General features: G+C 35.0%; 7 protein-coding genes across 8 annotated transcripts in view; 2 read left to right on the plus strand and 5 right to left on the minus strand.

Annotated features, from left to right (window-relative positions):
* Positions 1 to 244: 244 nt before the first annotated feature.
* LOC116343385 (uncharacterized protein DDB_G0284459-like) lies at positions 245 to 1,448 on the minus strand. Of its 2 annotated transcripts, XM_031771410.1 has the most exons (2): positions 1,368 to 1,430; positions 245 to 1,273 (listed from the first exon to the last, which is right to left on the minus strand). In XM_031771410.1, the coding sequence occupies exon 2, from the start codon at positions 1,240 to 1,242 to the stop codon at positions 319 to 321; it is 924 nt and encodes a 307-aa protein (XP_031627270.1). In that variant the 5' UTR covers positions 1,243 to 1,273; positions 1,368 to 1,430; the 3' UTR covers positions 245 to 318. The 2 variants fall into 2 exon arrangements, with proteins under 2 accessions (XP_031627270.1, XP_031627269.1); XM_031771409.1 differs by having other exon boundaries at positions 245 to 1,448.
* A 2,634-nt stretch (positions 1,449 to 4,082) lies between these two features.
* Positions 4,083 to 6,257, minus strand: LOC116343208 (tetratricopeptide repeat protein 17). Its single transcript, XM_031771147.1, has 4 exons — positions 5,968 to 6,257; positions 5,359 to 5,856; positions 5,250 to 5,292; positions 4,083 to 5,176 (listed from the first exon to the last, which is right to left on the minus strand). The coding sequence occupies exons 1-4, from the start codon at positions 6,082 to 6,084 to the stop codon at positions 4,326 to 4,328; spliced, it is 1,509 nt and encodes a 502-aa protein (XP_031627007.1). The 5' UTR covers positions 6,085 to 6,257; the 3' UTR covers positions 4,083 to 4,325.
* A 242-nt stretch (positions 6,258 to 6,499) lies between these two features.
* LOC116343210 (protein quiver) lies at positions 6,500 to 7,719 on the minus strand. Its single transcript, XM_031771150.1, has 3 exons — positions 7,512 to 7,719; positions 7,010 to 7,183; positions 6,500 to 6,911 (listed from the first exon to the last, which is right to left on the minus strand). Exons 1-3 carry the CDS (start codon positions 7,573 to 7,575, stop codon positions 6,697 to 6,699), a joined length of 453 nt encoding a protein of 150 aa, XP_031627010.1. The 5' UTR covers positions 7,576 to 7,719; the 3' UTR covers positions 6,500 to 6,696.
* An 889-nt stretch (positions 7,720 to 8,608) lies between these two features.
* Positions 8,609 to 9,707, minus strand: LOC116343209. The gene is made up of 2 exons (XM_031771148.1): positions 9,259 to 9,707; positions 8,609 to 9,008 (listed from the first exon to the last, which is right to left on the minus strand). The coding sequence occupies exons 1-2, from the start codon at positions 9,590 to 9,592 to the stop codon at positions 8,782 to 8,784; spliced, it is 561 nt and encodes a 186-aa protein (XP_031627008.1). The 5' UTR covers positions 9,593 to 9,707; the 3' UTR covers positions 8,609 to 8,781.
* A 555-nt stretch (positions 9,708 to 10,262) lies between these two features.
* LOC116343207 (condensin complex subunit 1-like) lies at positions 10,263 to 15,422 on the plus strand. Its single transcript, XM_031771146.1, has 8 exons — positions 10,263 to 10,515; positions 10,589 to 11,060; positions 11,124 to 11,511; positions 11,588 to 11,920; positions 11,989 to 12,390; positions 12,506 to 12,816; positions 12,884 to 13,105; positions 13,173 to 15,422. The coding sequence occupies exons 1-8, from the start codon at positions 10,398 to 10,400 to the stop codon at positions 14,980 to 14,982; spliced, it is 4,056 nt and encodes a 1,351-aa protein (XP_031627006.1). The 5' UTR covers positions 10,263 to 10,397; the 3' UTR covers positions 14,983 to 15,422.
* A 154-nt stretch (positions 15,423 to 15,576) lies between these two features.
* Positions 15,577 to 20,833, plus strand: LOC116343237 (condensin complex subunit 1). The gene is made up of 7 exons (XM_031771195.1): positions 15,577 to 15,846; positions 15,920 to 16,376; positions 16,654 to 17,374; positions 17,455 to 17,850; positions 17,930 to 18,237; positions 18,307 to 18,528; positions 18,652 to 20,833. Exons 1-7 carry the CDS (start codon positions 15,729 to 15,731, stop codon positions 20,681 to 20,683), a joined length of 4,254 nt encoding a protein of 1,417 aa, XP_031627055.1. The 5' UTR covers positions 15,577 to 15,728; the 3' UTR covers positions 20,684 to 20,833.
* Positions 20,834 to 20,844: 11 nt separating this feature from the next.
* LOC116343238 (UDP-glucuronosyltransferase 2B20-like) overlaps positions 20,845 to 22,015 on the minus strand; it is a 3,415-nt gene continuing 2,244 nt past the window's right edge. Inside the window, exons 7-8 of the mRNA XM_031771196.1 lie at positions 21,642 to 21,707; positions 20,845 to 21,545 (exon numbers count right to left, since the gene is read on the minus strand). Of these exons, the coding sequence (XP_031627056.1) occupies positions 20,929 to 21,545; positions 21,642 to 21,707 (683 nt within the window). The 3' untranslated portion in view covers positions 20,845 to 20,928. The remainder of the gene's footprint in view (positions 21,546 to 21,641; positions 21,708 to 22,015) is intronic.

Here is a 22,015-nt window from a genome sequence, read left to right on the forward strand (position 1 = left end):
TAAATAAACACGAAAAAAAAATATTTATTTCGATTACTATGGACACAATTTTTTTATTTTTATTTTTTTTTTTGCTGAATTTTGCCCATTTTTACATGAACAAATTTAACATTCATTAAATATTCATTCTCTGTAAATGTGTCATTTGTAAATTTAAGAGTCAATTAAAATTGACTTCTTTCAGATTTGGATTATATATTCACAAGTAATTAAATTGTTTACCAGATAAACAAAGTGTAAGTAATTTACAACAAAATGGATTGGCTACTCATTTTGGGTGAATATAATTTTGTTCCGTTCAGTTTTTTTTGCAGTGATTTAGGGCGAATTTTCGCCTGGTTTTTCTTCTTCAGATGGTTTGACCACTTGAAAACTTTCAATTGAGTTTGATGCATTAAGTTCGCTGTCGCTTTTTTCTGTTCCTTTATTCGTTTCTATTTCCTCACCCGATTGCAATTCAGCTACTTCTGTCGTGTTATCGGATGAATCTTTGTCACTTTTGGTTGATTGGTCTGATTCTCTGTCCGTCTTTACTTCTTCAGTCGCTTCTACTTCACTTTCCGATGTTTTTTCGTCACTTTCAGTTGGTTCGTCTGATTCTTGAGTTCTTACTCTTTCCGCTTCACTCTCAGATTTATCAGTTTTGTCATCAATTTTGGTTGATTTTTCTGGTTTTCTGATTTTTCGTTCTCTAGTTCTTCGTTCAGCCGTCGCTAAAACATGGCTCTCAGATATATCAGTTTTTCCATCACTTTCATTTGATTTGTCTGATTCTTGTGTGTTCACTCCTTCCGATTCTATTTCACGCTCGGATTTATCGGTTTTTATATCACCTTCGTCTGATTTTTCGTCGGTTTCTGCTGCCGATTGCCATTCGCTTGCATTGGTTGCTTCATCACTTTCGGCCGATTCAATTCCTCCTTCGGCGTGTGTTTCAAATAGTTCACAGGTGTCACACACAAATTCTTCCAAATCACAAATTCCAAGCAAAACGGTCAGTCTCGTTGACTTCCCATCGGTTTCAGACCAATCCTTTAAATCTCTATTATACAAATTAACTGTTACGTTAAAGTCACAAATTTTTTTACAAAATTCATCGCTCGAATCATCCAAGTTGTCTATGAATTTTTTATTGCCAGATTCAATGCAGTTTACGTAATGGTGCCAAAATTCAATTTCCAAACCAGAAATTACGCCCTTCTCATTCCAATCTTCCTGGTATTCAGCTTCATGTCTCATCATACAGAATTCGTCGAGTTCAGTTTCCAGTTTTCTAACGCGATCAAGAAAATTGTTCAATTTCTTCAAATCTGATTGACTCTCTCCTTGGTCGTCCATTGCAAATATTAAATTCAAATTTAATTAACCTGTATTAGCTTTAATTTTAACTTTTATAGTTTTTTTTTCTAACTTAGTTCGATGTCTGATCACTTCAATATCTCTTCAAATTCTGTCTATTTTTTTTTTTACTTCAAATATTGTTCAAAATCATCAAGCGCCTACTTTACTTTTCGAATAAATTGTTCATTTTCGCAAATTACTCGATTTCGAACTAAATCAAATGAAATCATTTGAATTCTTTTTGAAACATTTAGTGAGTGCCGCTGCTACCTTCTTTTTTCGACCTATAAATATGAAATCAACGCATATTCAATAAGCCCATCCGTTTGAATTTCATTGGCGATTTGCGGCGGTGGCAGCAACGCCAACAGTAAACTAATTACAAGTAGTTTCGCTCAATTGAAAACTAATAAATAATCGGCACATTACAATACAAGCGGCAACAAATGTTCCAATTTCACTTCATGTTCTCGATACACATTATGAATATTTAACATAAAAAAGAAATGAGAAACATTCTCTTATGGACAATTTTGTATTATGGGTATGAAACCAAATGTTTTCCAGCTTTTTGAAAATGGGAACAATACGGTTTGCTGCTGCTGCTGGCGTTCTGCATGTGATATGCGTGTTTATTTTAAATGTACGTCGCATTTTAATTGTATAATTTTTATAGATCCACATTCTCTGAACTACACAATTAAATTCAATACAATCGATTGAAATAAAAAATTTTATATGATGAAAAGAAGCAGAAAAGGCCATGTTCAAAAATTCGATTCGGAATATATATTATTCTCGGGGGTGAAATACTCTTACATTTTCGAGGCACGTGGTTCGAGGCAAGATAATTTTTATAACTTTTAAAAACAATATAAGGTGTATGTGCGCACGGTGATTGAGGGTATAGATTTTTCAAATGACGAACAATGTGCGTGTAACCACATCAGCCATACAATATATACAATCGAAACAATAGCATAATTTCGAAACTACCGTTAACTTTTCCAATGAACAAAAAGTGGGTGGAGAAAAATCGAAAATTCTTAAATAATTCAAATTTCGAAAAAAGAAAGAGAGAGAGCACAATAGTGTCACAATAATACCGCCACGATACTATTTTGTTCGTATGAGAAACGGCCAAATAAACCACATGGCTCATATTTAATGCATACTCTGTCATTAAAAATAAAACATATTATACCACATATTATTATGTTCAACATATTCGCGCAACATTATAAAGAAGAAAAAATGTTGTAAATGTATATTTATATATAATATTTCACTTCATTTCATCGATAAAAAGTCAAAAGTAAATATGTGTCCTGAATAAAAATCCAAAGGACTAGAACAAAAAATCGATTCTTGACTCTCATGTGGTGTAAAATGCGTTCTCGAAAAAAGTTAGACTGAAAAAAAAAATCGAACCTTTTACTTACGAATAAATATACAAATTAAAAATGTAATAAAATATTTTTTTTTTGTTTCTATTATAGGAATTAGTTGGTGCGTATGTGTGCAGTCAATTTATGAATGGTGTCTATTTAAGCTATTGTTATGCGTTCAATATATGCCATGAATCCATATTGTGCGTGTGACATGGTTTCAATCGCATCAATTTCAACGGTTGAGATGTTTGCATGATTCTGGCCATTGAAAAGGCATTCATTTTTGTTTTGCTGTTCTATTGAAAGTCCTGAGTTCGTTCGATTACAGGATTTTTTTTGGTTGGTGTGACTTTCAAGTAAACTGGATGCAGCAAGATCGAACGTTATGAATAGCTGTTGTCCATGGCACACGATTAGAAATTAATATATTTCATCTTTATATTTCATGTGCGTGTAGACAATATGCTTTTTAATATTGTTTCTTAAATTGACATCTGCCGTCGATGGCCCAATATTTCAAAACTCTTTCATGGCAAAACAAAAATGATACTTGTTATCGCTGCTGTTATCCGCATAATAATTAGAAATCAATGCATAATTTGTGCGATTTGACAAGCGGCTGTATAAATGTATCAATTGCAACTGTGATATTTCCACCATCCTGACAGTAGCTAAAGAGAAATGATTTTTATATAAATAAGATGCAATTGGTTTTTATTTTGATTTCATCGCTACACTTTGGTTAATTTTGGTGACTTCGAGTTCAAAGGGTGGACACAGCATCGGTTACGAGCAAGTTATCCAGCAAACATAAATGGTAACCAATAATAGCTACTTTTCATGCAAACGATGAGGAATGAAAAAACATTGTGCGTGAACAGCGGCTATTTAAGGTTATACAATGCATCGGACCAGAAGTGCAGCAGACTGACGCTGACCACCAACTTACAATAATCTCAAAATAATGGACTAAATATGATCTTTCAATTCGTGCTGAAAAAGAATTGGTCTATAATTTATTTAAAAGAGAACTATTATGATAAGAAAATTTATTTTAATTTTCCCTTTATTTTTGATAGTTTTGCCATATCTACTTCTGTTTTCACTTTTTTACACAGTCACATTGCGGACCTTTGTGTCAATATCACCCATCATATCCTGTTGACAAACATGATGAAAATGCTAACATCTAGTATTTTGACCAAAAGTATTCGAGGGACGACAACTTTGACCAAAATCGGCTCTTGATGGTATTGACTTCTTCCCTCTTCTTTGAGATAGAAATCTTGCTTCTGAATTATCTCTGTTTTTTTTTAAGTGCTGCATTTAAAATGAAACAGTTATTCTCAATTCATATTTACAATTCACATTTTATTTCATAAATATTTCTAACTGTAGACAATAATACTCGTAGAGATAATAAATTAAACTCCATTTGTGAGAACAGAAACGAAAAACATATTATTCATTTTTTACTTCATTTTTTCTCAAAATGTTGTCATATTATTTCGATAAGTGAGTCAGCTCTGCATTGGCAGCGAACAATGAACTGAGGTAATGTATTTGTTCAACTTATCATGCAAGAATCTTTTGTCATAAAACTTCATATTGTTTCATGTCAAAATTTAACGGTACATCGGCGTCAATGGCAGCGGTTGTTGTGCGCGTGGTGGTTTGTGTATCTTTTTTCGTATTATCTGTTGATGATGATGGCGGCGGTGGTGACGGTGGTTTTCCGCCATTGTCATTTTCATTAAAATCTTCGATGTTTAAATATCGATAGACGCCCAACGAAAAATTGTCAATGAATTTTGGTGCTGCTTCAGCAAAATGATGAACAATATCAACAATTAAGTCTTCTTTCTGTAGTTGTGACTGTAAGTCTGTGTAAAAATCACAAAATAGTATGGGTTCCTTGGAATCAGGCATTTCTTTGGTTTTACAATATTGACCGCGATGCAATAAATGATGTGAATACACGTCAAACGATGGATCGGCCAAACGATTTGCGATCGGTACTTGTTCGCTTAGCACCCGATTCAAATACTCCTCAAGCATTGTTTGATTTCGTTTATAATTATTGAGCAGACCAAATATTTCGTCCACTTGATGTTGAAATTCGTTTAATTTTTGTTTAATTGTTTTAAAGCACGACATTGATTTCTGAATGAATTCCAATCGACCGTTGAATTGTGAATCAAGTGTGACGGCATTTTTGAATGTTTTCAACGCGCCGCTAAAATCGGATGCTAAAAATTGTGCATTCCCAAGGCCAATTTGATTTTCAAAAACATCGGGCGCATGATTGAATGCACTTTGCATTACGACCAGAGCATCTTGGCTTTTGTTAGCCCGTTGTAGTATGGTGGCTAGACTCAATAGTGGAATGTCCTGATATTTGCGTGGCGCCAAATAAATCGCACGACGGGCACACTCAACAGCACCTATAAATATAAAAACAAACCATAATCAAATAATGCTTATAGTAATGCTTATAGTAATAAAATATAACAGCACGTTTTGCGTTGCCTCGTGCTCGCCAGAAATATGATGCCAAAACCTGAATGAAAACACAAATATTAATTATCATTTATCACGGATCGCATCTTAAAATTGAATCACTTACCGGATACTTCCACGACAATTGCTCTTGAGCAAGACCAAATTTGATCATTTTCACAAAACTATCCTTCAACACACCAATCTCGTCCGCATGCAATGACACTTCGGCATTCATTTGTAATCGCCTTCGATTGATCATGCTGTTCAAGTGCTCAAAACACGACATACTAAATGGCACATCGTCACACACGGGATACACATCATTGCCACGTTTCAAATCATTACTTTTGGTTATCATTCGTTTTGTGTTGATTCGATTGAAGTATTTTTTGTCCTTTAGCGTGCTGTACATATCGTCATCTTTCAGTGAATAATAGATAAGACATTCGGTGTGTGACATAATTTCAACTTGGAAGAAAGTCGATTGTTGCACCTTATCGGTGATTTCCAATTGCAGTGACAATAGTTGTGCATTTATCGTATTGATTGTTTGTCGATAGTCGAATTGATTGAGAAATGCAACTAAGTCATCGGGTCGCCGTAAATAAAAAATTGAATCAACCTGAAACACAAAAATATCAATTATCACTTAACGGGTCATATGTCAAAATGTAATCAATCTTGAATAGAAATTGGTCAGTTTTTTTTTTCAAATATTTTTTTCATATCAAACCTGTGGCTCAATTGATCCATCTGAAATGCCCCAATGATTGATTGCGGAAACCTCATCGTATCGATTGAGGAAAACCAATGCGACAATCAGTGTGATTATTAATATGGAAGATATCATTTTTCGATTTCCCGTGTGTCTATACTTCGATTTTCATTTTTATCGTTTGAACAAGAAATTTTACACCGACCAAAATATTCCTATTTGGTTTTTTTTTTTACTGTGTTGAATGCTTTGCACTTTTCGGTAAACAATGCGTTCCATCTGTCAAAGTAGCTCTAGTACGATGACTCTTATCACAAGACACATTCGAACACGAAATGATGTAGTAGCATGAATGAACTGACATGTACATTCAAATCGACGGTTGCCTAACTTCCAGAGCATCTATTTTTTGTGTGTTTTCTCAATTTTTTTCCTTCATTTATTTTGCTCTTTTTATTATCGAATTGAAATGATCAAAACAAGTGATTTTTATTTTGCTCACTATGCTGGTTTCCGTATTTTCTCCTTATTACAATTTAAAATGACCAACTATTTTCAATATTTCGCTTTGAATATGTGGCTTTTTGACAATTTTATTTCATTAAAAAAAAGTACATACAAAATTATTGTAGTTAACTAGCTTGTTCGTTCCGTTTCAAAAAGAAAACTGTTCCGTAAAAAAGACTATCGACATATATTTACATACATATGCGTTAACAAAATAAAATCCATTAAATCCGTTTTTCATTAAATTTGCATCAAACTCCAAAGTACGACTGTCGTGGAAATTAGAGCTAATTTTATGAAATTTGGAACGAATTTATCAGCGGCTGTGTTGCATAAATCTCCTTGACAAAAACACATATAGACTTTTTTATAATTGTATGTAGTGTGGGCGCATCGATCCTCCGAATCTGATGGTCCTCGTTGTACGCACATTCGTTGTGTTGCCATGTCGTAATCTTGATGAACAAAAATCAAATAAAATCCATTAGATATTTTGGACAATGCAGTATATTAGATCTTAATGCAAGCGGCTATCAATTTATATTTGACTCACCGTCATCTCTTAGTGTGCCTTGACTTTCGATGACTTTTCCACACCATCCGGATGCACAAGGTACCGCAGTGATTCCGTGCTCATTGTCAATTTGGGTGACATTGTATTTAAATGGATCTTTGCAGCTTCCAAGTTCACCGCGCGAACGACATTGGTAACATCTCCTTAAGGCACCTAAAACACCAGAATTGACCAGAGAAAAGTTTTGTTAGTAAACTAATTATGACACTTTATGCATCAAAACCACAACAACGATGGTGACGGTGACTAAACCAGTAGGTATGAGTAATACAAGCGGTCGAACAAGTCACACTCATTGATTACACTTTCTGTTTCTAAAATTGTCTCTGAAACATATTTTTTTTATTTTTATTTTTTTCATTTCTTTGAGATTCACTTTTATAAAAAAACACGGAGATATTTATCTTAAATACAAGACAATAGTAAAAAAAAGATTTCAATGCCCAAATGTCGATTTCACAATACCACTTATTACACTCACCTTCAGTTATATCTAAGCTAATAATAAATATCACAGCACTTAAATAAATAAATTTCTTTAGCATTTTTAATCCAATTCCAATGCTTCATTTATCTGCAGAAAAATTGACGAAAAAAAATGCAATAAAACCAAAAAAAAACACTTTGATACGAAAATGTTGTTGGTGATGCAGCATAGAAATTCGTATTCATACTATTGTTGAAGTATACATGAATTTCGACGTCTTATAGTGGCTTTTCAACACACCAAGATGAATAGATTTACGTTCATACGCACACCACTCAAATTCATAAGACAAACGAACAACGAAAAAAGCAAAACTCCATTGAAAGCGAACCATACCCAACAACAGCACACCAACACCATTTTCTTTTGCCCATACAGTTTTTTTCGGTTTTAGCTTTACTGTATTCATTCTGCTGTGTGTTGCGCGCTCTTTCTCTTTCTTATGATCGCTGCCGTCTCGTTGCCTTTTTTTCAATATTTCGAGTTTGTTTTAGTTTTGCTTTCGCTCTTTGCACATATCTCATGCAGATTCGATTGTTAAGCTAAAAACAAGACATACATATATATTCGAAGTGGTTCATACATTGGCCGTCACACAGTGAATGTAGTATGTTGTATTCGCTCTATTGCATGAAGCTACAACTGAAATACACAGCAAGAGAAATATAGCGAGCAAAAATACAATATTGACATTGTGCGGTCTCATTTGTGCACATATATGTATCGGCCAATTGTTCGATAAACCACAAACAGTCAGTTGTTGATTGAAACAACCAGGGATGATGTATGCATGTCATTATGTTTCTTAAATTATGCTCACCTTTTTAAAATTGCACTGTCCATATACCATATTTTCCCATCATCAGCTCTTACCATGGATCTTGTGGTTGGAAAAAAATATGATTTTTCATATTGTACTTCAGATGGCAACTTATATTTTAGTTACATACAACATTTGAAGTTCAATTTTGAACAAACCAAATTGTTGGCATTTTTTCAGAAGAATTGAAACAAAAAAACACCGTTTTTTTTCGTTTACATTACACAATTTGTATTGACATTTTGTTTGGTACAGAACATAATTTCGAAATCGATGGTTTTTTTTCTTTTCGTTGTTTAATAGTTAAGGCAGAACAATAGAATAAATTCTAATAAACTTAATGTTCAATGTCTTTGAGAATAATATAAATAAATAATATTTTGTCAGTTTGTTAAAAAATGTATAGTTTTTTCATGACAGAATGTCCATTTTTATCTCTTTCTTTTATTTTTGATTTTCTGTTTGAACGTTTGATGGCTTCCAAAGGAATATCAAATTTGATTGCAATTCATTGATTTGCATTTTCAAAATGATGTTCCTTTGTTTCGCTTGTTCGTGTAAAATATTGCATTTACGTTGATTTGCAACGGATTCCAACATTTGTTTCAATAGATATTGCTTTCGGGCGAGCAAAGTCGTCTGAACACATAGTGCTTCTGTGATGCGACGTTCTATAGCAAAAAAAAATTGACAAAATGACCACGAATTACATGGGTAACCCATATCAATACTGTTCTTTTGTTGGTCTCTAAACAAAATAATTGCAATTTGTTGTGAAATTTCTTGTTTTTCCTCATTGATTGCAATTATTTTATGAAGAGACGAATAAAACTTCGATTTGCCATATTAAAAATGGGACCAATCAATGCCTCACTGCGCACAGATAATCAAATTTTCATATATGCATATAAGATCTCTTACCGAGTATGGATTTATGTTGAAACCGATTTTTTCGTGGAATATTATTGATATATCGTGGTCGTTTTTCTATTGTTCTATTAATTTTCGTGAAATCGTCTTTTATTATTGCATCGACAGTTGATGGTGAAATCGCGGAAATTTTTCGTTTTTTGGTGCCATTTTGATATATGCATGGCATCAGTCCAAACAGACTGAGAAATTCTTGCTGATCAAATGCGTCGATTTTTGTCTCTGAACGCTTGCTTATGTTGAATTGTAACGCTTTATCGAATTGTTTTATCTGTTGTGCTTGTAATTTTTGAAATCGAGTCGTTGACCGTAGACAACGTGACATTTTTCCAAAAAAAGAAAATCAAACGTGATGGAGTAACCAACTATTAATCACTCAACGACTTGTGCGATGCCACGCAATTGACAGCAAGAGCTCAAATGATTATGAGCACCGTGTGCATAGCATCAACGATGAAAAATTATCTTTTATTCTTAGAGATAACGGTTAAGGTTTTAAAACATACACTCACACACACACTTGTGTGCAGTGGTTGAATCACGTACATTGTCCGAAACGATTGTGTCATATCGATTGAATTCAGTTTGCTATGTCGTCTATGATTTTATTTTTTTTATTTTGAACGACGATCACATTACGTTGTTTAAACAAAAAAAAACTTTCGATATATACATAAACAATGTTGAATTGTTTATCGTCGCCCAGCAAAATAATCATGACATTAATATTTTTCGGGTATGAATGAGCTCTTGAAAATCACAAAACTGCACACAAGAGATGATTTTTCCATTTAACAAAAATTAATTCACACAGAATGAAAGCGAATTTTGTTCTTCTTGATGGAGCATAAACTGAGTAAACATGAAATAGATGATTTTTGAATAAATATAATATTCTGAACCATTTCCAACGTAAATGTCAATTTGTAACGATGTATGTATGTGTGAAGGCAAATAATCAAAACGACACATAAATGAAACAAAGCAACTCTCGAGGCGGCATATCGATGACAGTTTTTGTTCGTTACGGTTGTTTCAAAGTGACAAGTGCAAATCCATGCACAATCACCTCAATATAGTGTAGTGTAGTCGTTTAATTCGTCGTCTTCATTTTGTGTCTTTAAAAAATAATGAATTTTGTATTTGAAATACCGAGAAACAATAAAGAGTTGTTGGAAGATCCCAATTGCAGTAACTATTTTGTAAAACAAATTTACAATGTGAACGAAATACAAACACAACTTCGAGGTTCGTGTCAGTTTTAATATTTTATTTTTTATTTTCAATACAAGATTTAACAACAATCTTTTACATTTTTCAGCGGCGCATAATGCGCAAAAACGAGGCGATGTTTTCTACATCTTCGATCATTTTGATACATTTTTCTCCGTTATTGAAAATGCCGACCAACTTCAGATTCAAAATTTGATTCGAGCTGTGGATATTTTGTACAACACAATGGAAAGACTTGGCCAATGGCTTAACGATTACTTCAAATTACCGGCATCGTCGCAAGAATCGTCTGATGAACAAAAGGATTATCTCAATCTAACCAAAATGGTTATGTATTTGCTAGTGAGCACCTTAAAAGTAACTGACAAATGTCAAAAGGACCAAACAACACCACCAAAGTCAACCGGACGAAAAAAGAAGAAAAATCTCGACGAATCACAACCATATTTCATTACGTATGAAAAAAAACGTTATGAAGTGCTCATTCAAATTTGCAATATTATGCAAATGCCCATCGAAAAACTCTGGAACATGTTGATTGTTGAAGAAAATTTTGTCAAGTAAGTCTGAATTTCACGCCAAATATCCAATTCATTTATTAATGTCGATTCTTTGTCATATAGTTTGGTGTGTGATTTGGCGTATCGCTCACTTGTTCATCCGTCGATCAAGGAGAAACGTGTAAATGATGCTGTTTTTCAAATTCTTGGCATTGCCATCAAACAATATCGCCATGGAATGGCCTTTCCGGTGCAAATTGTCGAGATACTCGAACGTGAAGAATTGGCTGTCATGCCCATTGCTCATGGTGTTAGTTATTTGAATGATACCTTTGGCATTACATCGGTGTTGGCCAATCTTTTGACGGAAATCATTGAGAGGGTGAATGTTAATCCAGCATCACAAGTCACATCAAAGCATCTAAGCTTGTTTATTGCAGAAATTGGAGCAATTTCAACACAATTATCGTTGCAATGTTTGGACATGGCACCGGATCTTCTCAATTTAGAGGTAAAAATAATTGTTGTAGTTGCATTAGTCACCCGAAGTTATTAGTCATTAGTAATGATTCATGTTGTTTCTTTAGTCATACTCAGTGCGAAACAGTTTATTTGCTATAATGAATGATATCATTGTGAACCACTTGAGCGGCGAAGATCTCAATAATGATCAAAAGACACTGCGCGAAGAGTGTTTGGAAGATTTATGGAATCACATGAATGACACCAGCAGCTATGTTCGCTCGAAGGTGATTCACATTTGGAATGATTTAAAAAATCAAAACGCAGTACCACTGGAATGGATACTTCGTGTTGTGACTCGGGCCATCGAACGTTTGGAAGATAAAACAGCAACGGTGCGCAAAAATGCAATCACTCTGCTGAAATCATTCTTGGAATCGAATCCATTTGCATCGACGGTAATGAAAGCAAAAAATTTATTCAACGTGTTGAACACGTATTTGAACACCATTTTTTTATTTAACAGTTGCAATTGGAGGTGATTGAGCAAAAATTACAGAAGGAAGTCAAGGAAATGAACGAACTTCAGGAGAAGTTTAGAAATCAACATCGAATCGCAAAAGATTTAGTAACCGATTACGATGAACGTTGTGCTCCCGAATTGGAACCAATTCTGACAAGCATCCTAAGTGACGACGAACAAACGAAATCTTTGACCATAAACGACACATTGGACGAAACCAATTCCGAACAGCGAATTGAAATAATTCGAAAATATTTAAGAAATGGACACTTTGACGATGTAGCAGCTTACATCATAAAATTGGACGCATCGGCCGGTAATTACGAGAAATGGAAATCGCTACAAACAAATGAAAAAGTACTCTATTTTAATGCTCTATTAAAATCTTATTTGTTTGACGACTATGTAAGTTATTGACTTTTTGACGATTTTTCTGTACAAAGATTTGATTGCATTATTTTCGTTTCCATGAGATTTGACATGCATTTTTTTACTTTTTTCTTATATTGAAACATGTTAGGAGAGTGAATTGGACAAACAAGCGACCATTGTTGGATTCCTACAAGATGCGCTGCAATTTTCACAAGCTATAGCTGGCGCCGTGCCAAAACTTGAAGAAATGTTGATGTCAACCACAAGTTCTGATACTCTGGAGGCCATTGAATTCTTTAAAACTGGCTATTTATTCGATATCAAAGGAACCGAAACTGGAATGAAATTGATGCTTCGATTGTTGTACTTGATCAACACAGGCCAGGAGAAAGATGAAAAATCTGAAGCTGTAATGCGAGCATACCACCAAATTTTGTTCGGAACCGATGCAACAGACAGGTAATTTTCATTCATTCTTATTTGCTAAATCGGAATGGCATAAACTAATATTGGAATATTTCAATAGAATGCATCATGTCAAAGTGGTTGACAATTTGTGCAAATTTCTGGAATGCATTTCAATTGACGAGTACACGGCCTTCGAGTTAATGATCAAGAAGTGGTGCGCCACAGAAGACATAAATGTGAACACTATCAATGTTTTGTTTGAAAGGTTCACACTTAAACTGCCGGAAACTTCAGCGAATGCGGCCAGATGTTGTATGGAGCTGCTAATATTGGTTTCGAAGTGAGTCAATTGCAATTTTTGATACTACTCATTTCATACAGAATAATAAATTATATTCATTTTTCAGTGCTAAACCCGCAGTTTCCCATAACAACATGAAGCTAATCATGGATATCATCAATAGTCATCGAATTCTTCATGATCCACGCATTTTTTCGGGTTGTCTTCAACTGCTCATGAATAGCATTCAACCGGAAAAAGTTCAAAAGTCCAGTGATTATTACAAACGCATCGATAACGTCGAATTAAACAATGCGATTGTCGGTAGTTTTACGAAATTCTTTTTCTATCCAAAATTGCCGGATTTCGAATCGATTGCATCGCAAACAATCAATTTTTTGTACAAAATGTGCACCAGTCCCGATGTATTGTGTCAAGATATAATTCATGGCTTGTGTACGAAATTGATGGAAATCTCCGAAAAACGCCATGAAAGAAATATGGAAACGGATGATTCTGGCTATGGCTCACCACTATTGGTTCAAATGTACATACCAAAGTATTTGTTGCCACGAATAATTTTCATCTTTGGTTATGTCGCAACAAAAGAGCTGGTTTATCTAAATGACGATGTGACAATCAACGTAAAATACCGCGAAAAATTAAGTAGTCAATCGCAAGGTGCGAATCGAAGTGGTTGTTCGGAAGGAACGCCAAATAGACGATATGGATCCGTCGATTCTCGAAGTACATCACCGGTCGATGGAAACGATTCAGCGTACGGTATAGGTGCGACGGCTGAAGATAACTTGGGCGAATTGATCAATAACATATGTGACAGTGAACTGATTGGTTCAGTCGATGGTCTTTTATATCATTTTGTTCCGATTTTAAATGAAATTTTGAGCCATCCCGCAAAATATACAGACGAATATGTTCAACGTGCGGCACTTCTGACATTTTTGCGATTCATGGCATGTTCCAGTACATATTGTGCTGATAAAATTGCATTTTTGATGAATATTTTGCGAAAAACCAAAACCGTTTCCATGAAATGCAACATAATCATCGGTTTGGCCGATTTGACGGGCCGATTTGCAAACACAGTCGAACCATGGATTCCGAATTTCTTTGTGATGTTATTTGAAGAAGATGACAGCGTACGATTGACCACATTGAAAATGTTGTCGCATGTGATTTTACAAGCAATTATTCGTGTGACGGGACAAATAAGCGAAATGGCCGTATGTATAATCGACACAAATTTTGAAATTCAAAATACCGCCAAGGAATTCTTTCGACAATTGGTCAACAGCAAAGAACTTGAATATTATAAAGTAATGCCCGATATTATATCTCGATTGAGTACAAACGAAACACCAACGCCTGAAGATAAGTTCCGCATTATTATGCGATATCTATTTGGGCTCGTTCACAAAGACCGTCCAACCGAAATTTTGACCGATAAACTGTGTTGCCGGTTTCGAAATACGAATACGGAACGTCAATGGCGTGATATTGCATTTTGTCTATCGTTACTGAATCCAAGCGAGAAAACAATGAAGAAACTCATTGAACATTTGCCAGGCTACAAAGACAAACTACAAGTCGATGATATTTATGATTGCTTCCGAACGATCATCACAAATGCAAACAAACATTTTATAAAGCCGGGGCTTAAGGAGGCTACGAAAGAGTTTGATGCAAAACTACAAAAATGTTTGGAAGCCGGACAAAACAATATATCGATTAATGTAAGCACGATTGATACAGAAGATGTACCAACAACCATTAAGCCAAAGCGAAATAGCCAAAAGACAACAAGAAATTCGAAAAAGAGGGAACGAGCCAGAATTGTATCATCCGATGAAGACGACGATGATTTCGAAGAAAACATACCACCACTAAGACCACGTCGCGCACCAAAGCGAAAATAGCTATTATTTCCATCGCATCATTGATGGAAAATATTTAGACATAAGATATTCTTATTTGACTACGCTAAATAGCGTAAAAAATACAACATAGTCAATTTGTTAAACAAAAAGGAGATAAAACAAGGTGAAATTTTTTGAACATTTTCATGTAAATTTACAATGTCCGTCGGTGTATTGAAATTACGTAACATTGAATGTTTTTTTTGCTATTTTTCAATTTAAATCTAATTTCAGTTGAATTCGAAATTTAATGAATAAAAAAAGCTTGACATATTAATAAATAAGCTGATAAGTAAACCGTTGATAGGTTTCGAAAATGAGATTCTACAAAATATAATAATATTTAAGAAAAATGTATGAAATTCAGTTGAATAACGTGAAACCGTATATATATGTGAAGAAAATGATTTACCACAATCAAAATATGACCAAATAAAATGTTCCCCATTGAAAAACAATGCATTTGTCACTGTAATTCCCTTTGTTTTTTTTAACGACATTCCGAAATTCAAATTTGATGGCTTCACTGGCGACAGTAGCGCCGCTTTCGTACCAATTTCTGACAGATGATGCTATATAGAATGCAACAACCAAACAGAAGCACGGAGGAATCAAACATAAAATACAAGCGCATAGCATTTGAAAGAAGCAGCTGATATTAACGGTTGTTCCAACAATAAATTCGATAAAATTTGTCGAGTTTTAAGTTAGTTTATTAGTGTTTGTGTTGCGTATATATTGTAAACATGGATTTTTCGTTTGTGTTACCGCGTAATAATAAAGAGCTACTAGATGATGCTCAGGGTCAGAATTATTTTGTAAAGCAAGTTTTTAGTCCAAATGAAATTCAGACACAGCTTCGAGGTAAATATAATCGGTTTTTTTATACAAAAATCTAAATAAAACAAACGAAAAAATGTGTTCATTTTCCATTTAGTTGCACATCAAGCGCTTCAACAAACCGACGCTTTCTACATATTTGATCATTTTGACACATTTTTTTCGGTCATTGAAAATGTGACACAACTTCAAATCCAGACATTGGTTCGTGCCATCGATCTACTGTATCGTACAACAGAGAATCTTGGTCAAATGCTTGATGCATACCTGAAGCAAGAACCATTGAATCGACAGCATGATTTTTTAAATCTTATCAAAATGACGATGTATTTGCTGGTCAGCACCATCAAAGCGGTCGATGTTTTTGTCAAAAACAATCTCACACAATCTCAGCCAGCAGGACGAAAAAATAAGAAAAACACTGACGATTCACTGCCACATTTTGCCACCTATGATACAAAACGATATGATGTTCTCATTCAAGTGTGCAACATTATGCAATTGCCCATCGAAAAATTATGGAATATGTCAATCGTTGATGAGGATTTTGTCAAGTGAGTTCAATTTATATGTTCATTTAACAGTACTAGGGCCGCTCGCGGATGAAATTCGACCAATTCAGTTTTTAATTTCAAATGTGCAACACAACTGATACTTTTATTATTGTTTTTAAAGTGATTTTGTTAATATAACCCAAGTCCAATTGTAACTTCAGAAATACTTTGATCCAATGAACGTAGTAATGTGTGAAAATATTATTGACTGAAGAATACGTAGAATGTTTCCGAAAATGTAGTGTTAAATCTATGAATATATCCAATCTAATTGCAGTTTACTGTGCGATTTGGCCTATCGTTCGCTCGTTCATCCATCGACCAAAGAAAAGCGTGTCAATGATGCTGTATTCCAAATTCTCGGCACTGCCATCAAACAATATCGCCATGGAATCGCTTTTCCACTGCAAATTGTGGAAATTATGGATCGAGAAGAGTCGGCAGTGGTGCCGATTGCTCGCGGTGTACGCTATTTAAACGATGAATTTGGTATTACAACCGTTTTGGGAAACCTTTTGAAAGAATTAATCGATAAAGTGAACGTAAATCCAGCATCACAAACTACATCAAAGCATTTGAGCATGTTCATTATGGACATCGGAGAGAATTCACCCGAATTGTCGAAACAATGCTTGGACATGTCACAGGAATTGCTAAACTTAGAGCCATATGCGGTGCGAAACAGTTTATTTGGTGTGATGAGTATTGTTATTATCGAACAATTGAGCGGCGAAGATCTCAATGATGACCAGAAGACACTTCGTGATGAATGTTTGGAAGATTTATGGAATCACATGAACGACGTATCCAGTTTTGTTCGATCAAAAGTGCTTCACATTTGGAATGATTTAAAAGCCCGTGATGCGGTTCCGTTGGTGTGGATGCTTCGCATTGTAACCCGAGCCATCGAACGTTTGGAAGATAAAACAGCAACGGTGCGCAAAAATGCGATCATTTTGCTGAAATCATTTTTGGAATCGAATCCCTTTTCATCGAAGGTAATGAGTCAATTTTTTTCAATTCCCTCTAAATAGTCAAGGAAATCTTAATTATTTTTTTTGTTAATTTGCATCTTTAGTTGCCGCTCGATGAAGTGGAAGAAAAACTCAAAATTGAAACAGAAAAGTCTCGTATTATTCGTGAAAAGAAAATGGAACAGGAGCGAACAGAAGACGAGGTCAATGCTGATTTCAGCGAACGATGCACACCAGCTTTACAACCAATTCTGACAGAATTTCTAACAGAGGAACAAAATCGAATAGATAATGTTGCAACCAATGGTTTACACGATGAGACCTCAGAGCAGCGCGTTGAAAAAGTTCGAGATCTTTTGAAACGTGGTGAATTTGAGACGCTGGTCAAGTATATCGTTCATTTGGATGTTGGCAATAAGGAAAAACGAGAAAAATTGGAATTGAAGGATCAAGTCTTTTACTTTACTGTATTGCTGAACTCATATTTGTTTAATGATTATGTAAGTTTTGTTGACCATGTCCATAGCTGTCCATCTTTAATCCAATATAATTGATATTTTATTTAATTTTCAAAAATAGACAAGTGAGCTTGAAACTCAAGACGGTATCATCGGTTTCTTGGAAGATGCGTTGGAATTTTCAAAGGCAATGGCTGAGGCAGTACCAAAACTCGAAGATTTGCTCTTGTCAAGCACAAACACCGATGTTTTGGAGGCCATTGAATTTTTCAAAACCGGTTATCTGTTCAACATCAAAGGCACAGAGGTCGGAATGAGATCGATGCTACGTTTGCTGTACATCAACACTGGCCAGGATAAGAATGAGAAAGGAGAAGCCGTCATTAAGGCATATCATAGCGTTTTATTTGGCACAGATGCGAGTGGAAGGTAAGGGTCGAGCGTTGATTTTGTATTTCAAATTGGATTGTAAAAGTAAATGTGAAATTTTTTAAACAGAGCACATCATATTAAAGTTGTTGACAATCTATACAACTTCTTTCAACACATTTCAACCGGAGAGTATACTGCCTTTGAATTAATGATAAAACATTGGGTCCTTACGGACGAGATCAACATCAACATCATTAACGTGCTTTTTGAACGATTCACACTGAAATTGCCCGATACTACAAGCAATTTTGCAAGATGTTGCATGGAACTTTTAATTTTGGTTTCAAAGTAAGTGATTTTGATATGAACAAAAAATATGCATAGTACTCAAAAATGTCACTAATTAAAAATGAGTCATTTTTCAACAAATATTTTGCGATGCTAACGATATTATTAAAAAATTTCTTACAGTGCCAAACCGGCGGTCGCCCACAGCAATAAAAAGTTAATCATCGACATCATCAACACTCGACGAATCCTTGACGATCCGCGCATATTCGCCGGCTGCTTGCGATTGCTTATGAACGGTATTCAACCAACAATTGAAAAGAATGACAAAACCAACAAAATCGTTACATACTACAAACGATTCGATGACAAAGATGTGATCGACAGCATAATCGTGTATTTCAAGCGATTTTTCTTCTATCCAAAATTTCCCGATTTTGAATTGATCGCATCACAAACGATAAACTTTTTGTATAAAATGTGTTATGCACCGGATCTACTGTGTCAGGAAATCATTCACGATCTATGCATAAAACTAAAGGATATATCAGAGCGACGCGCCGGACGAGTAATGGACATTTCAGAAAATGGCGTCGAATCATCACAAACGACCGAAACATACATTCCAATTTATTTGTTGCCACGAATTATATTCGTATTTGGTTATATTGCGGCAAAAGAATTGGTTTATCTCGATAACGATGTCTATTTGAATATCAAATATCGCGAAGAGTTGAAGAAAGAAAAAAAAGAGCGAAAGAACACATCGAATAAGCGCAAAACGTTAAATTTAAATGCATCGGCAAGTGAGTCTTTGAAACGTATGTCAACCGCAAATGCTGCAACAAATGAGCCTCAAGAGCAAGACGAGGCATATATGGGAGCAACAGCCGAAGACACACTCGCCGAGATGATCAACGCCATTTGTGAAAATGAACTAATTGGTTCGGCCGATGGTTTGTTGTATCATTTTCTACCAATACTCACAGAAATTTTGAGTCATCCAGCCAAATATCCAAATCCTCACATCCAACGTTCTGCTGTGCTGACACTCATGCGATTCATGGTGGTGTCGGCGAGTTTGTGCAGTGATCGTATTGCATTTTTAATGAATATTCTCAAGAGATCAAAAGATGCATCGATGAAATGTAATATTATGGTTGGTTTGGCCGATTTAACGGGACGTTTTGCCAATACGATTGAACCATGGATTCCGAATTTCTTTGCGACGTTACTGGAAACCGATGATACCGTTCGATTGACCACACTCAAAATGTTGTCGTACGTCATTTTACAGGCAATCGTTCGGGTGACGGGACAAATTGCTGACATTGCGACCTGTATCGTTGATGAAAATCCAGAGATTAGGAGCAGCGCAAAAGAATTCTTCCGTCAACTGGTTGGCAGCAAAGAATTGGAATACTATAAAATCCTGCCCGATATTGTGTCACGCTTGAGTCCAAATGTAGATCCCATTCCAGAGGATAAATTCCATATTATTATGAAACACTTGTTGGAGCTCATTCAAAAGGACCGACAGGTTGAATCTTTCGTTGAAAAACTGTGTGGAAGATTCCGAAATACGAATACGGAACGGCAATGGCGTGACGTTGCCTATTGTTTGTCAATGTTAAATCACTCAGAAAAAACGATGAAGAAACTTCTCGATCATTTCCAAAACTACAAAGATAAAGTACAATACGATGATATCTACGACTGTTTCAAGACAATCATCACAAATGCAAACAAACAACAGACCAAACCAGAATTGAAAAATCTGGCCAAAGAATTAGATAATAAGCTTACCGCATGCCTTCAAGTGGACGGAGATATCAGTATAGGTAAAGATCAAACAGAAAATCCACAAGATGCGGATGTACCGTCGGCCAGTCAACCAGCGAAAAAAGATGGCAAGAAAAAAACCGCCACCAAAGCGTCAAGACAAAAGAGTAAAATGAATCGATTTGCACGGGCCGCCTTAAGTTCAGACGACGATGATGACAATAATGATTTTGACACAGAGAATTCACCACCGCCAAAAGCGGCAAAAGGCAAAGCAGCGAAAGGTAAAAATGTTGCCGTTTTAAACTCATCGAAAGCGTCGGCGCGCTCAACTCGGGGCGGACGAAGAGGCAAAGCGGCAAGTCAAAGTAGCGAAGACAGCGAAGATGAAGAACCACAACCTCCAACGAAGGGACGACGTGGCCGAAGATAGAGTACATATTGTCCGTTTTTTTTGTATGTTCCACTCAAATTATTTAGATAAGCATGTTTCATTGATCATTTTATTTTTTTCACCAGACCTCTTACAAAGATTGCATGAATGAAACCCAATAAATTTTGAACGTTTTTAATGTATTGAAAAAAAAAAAAATATATGTGATAGTCTTTTATTGGATTTTTTATTTTCAGAACATACACTCAATTGTTAAACTGAAACGCTGCGGTTAAGAGTCAAAATCATTTTTGTTTCTTTCCTGATTCTTGCCTGTTCTTTTGCTTTGAACACAGACTTTTAACCAAAACATAAACAACAGCGATGACTGTGAATAAAATAATCGCATTAATAAAAAGAACATCGAAGAGTAAATATGAAAACCACGTCATGTTAACCGCATGTGATTTAAGATGCTTGGCACCTTTGAACTTGCAGACATGTTCGATCCAAAACATAGCCTCATCCATTGGATGGACCAAGTTATCTTTGAAGATAGCTGATGTTTCTTTGGCTTTACTTAAATAAGACATATCGGAAAGGATTTCATTGACTGCCTTCGAAAATGATTCTTTAGTTATATCGTTGAAAAGCAAAACTTGTCCATAGCCTTCGGTCTTGATTCTGTTGGCATTCATGAATTGATACAATGAAAATGGAATAAATAGCAATGGTACGCCGTGATACAATGATTCGGATGTGCCAAACAAACCGCCGTGCGTTATGTACAAAATCACATTTGAATGAGACAAAATGTCGTTCTGAGGAAACCAGTTGCGAATTAGCACATTTGACGGAACATTGATGAGCGATTCCTTTTCGAATTTCCACAATACACGTTGTTTTAATTTTCGGAATGTCTCTAAATTTATCAATAAAATCAAAAGAATAAAAATATTTGTATAAAATTCATACAATTCATTCTATGAACTGTCAAAACTTAATTCTATAGTCTCACCAAGAAATGCTTGCAATTTTTCCTCTGGCAATCTTGAACTTTGCAAAATTGATCCAATGCTGAAATGAATGGTTAAGAATAATAATGAAACTTAATTTTGGTTCAAACTGGAGTGTCCCGCAGAATTATTTCAAATGAAAGTGTCCCGAATATTTGTTTCAAACTAAAATGTCCCTACAAAAAAGATTCATGTAAATATTCCTAAGTGCCATTTTCATTTGCAATAAATTTGAGGGACACTTCGATTGTAAACTTTTTCTTGAGTCCTATTCATAAGAAATTTTTTCGGGGGACACTTTGAGAAAAAGTTTTTTCGACATTTCAATAATAATTATATGTACTATATGTATGAGAATTTAGAAAAAATCTGTTCA

The sequence above is a fragment of the Contarinia nasturtii genome, unplaced genomic scaffold (assembly GCF_009176525.2).
Source record: "Contarinia nasturtii isolate CC-2019 unplaced genomic scaffold, AAFC_CNas_1.1 Cnas_scaffold_993, whole genome shotgun sequence".
In the NCBI taxonomy this organism is placed as follows: domain Eukaryota; kingdom Metazoa; phylum Arthropoda; class Insecta; order Diptera; family Cecidomyiidae; genus Contarinia; species Contarinia nasturtii.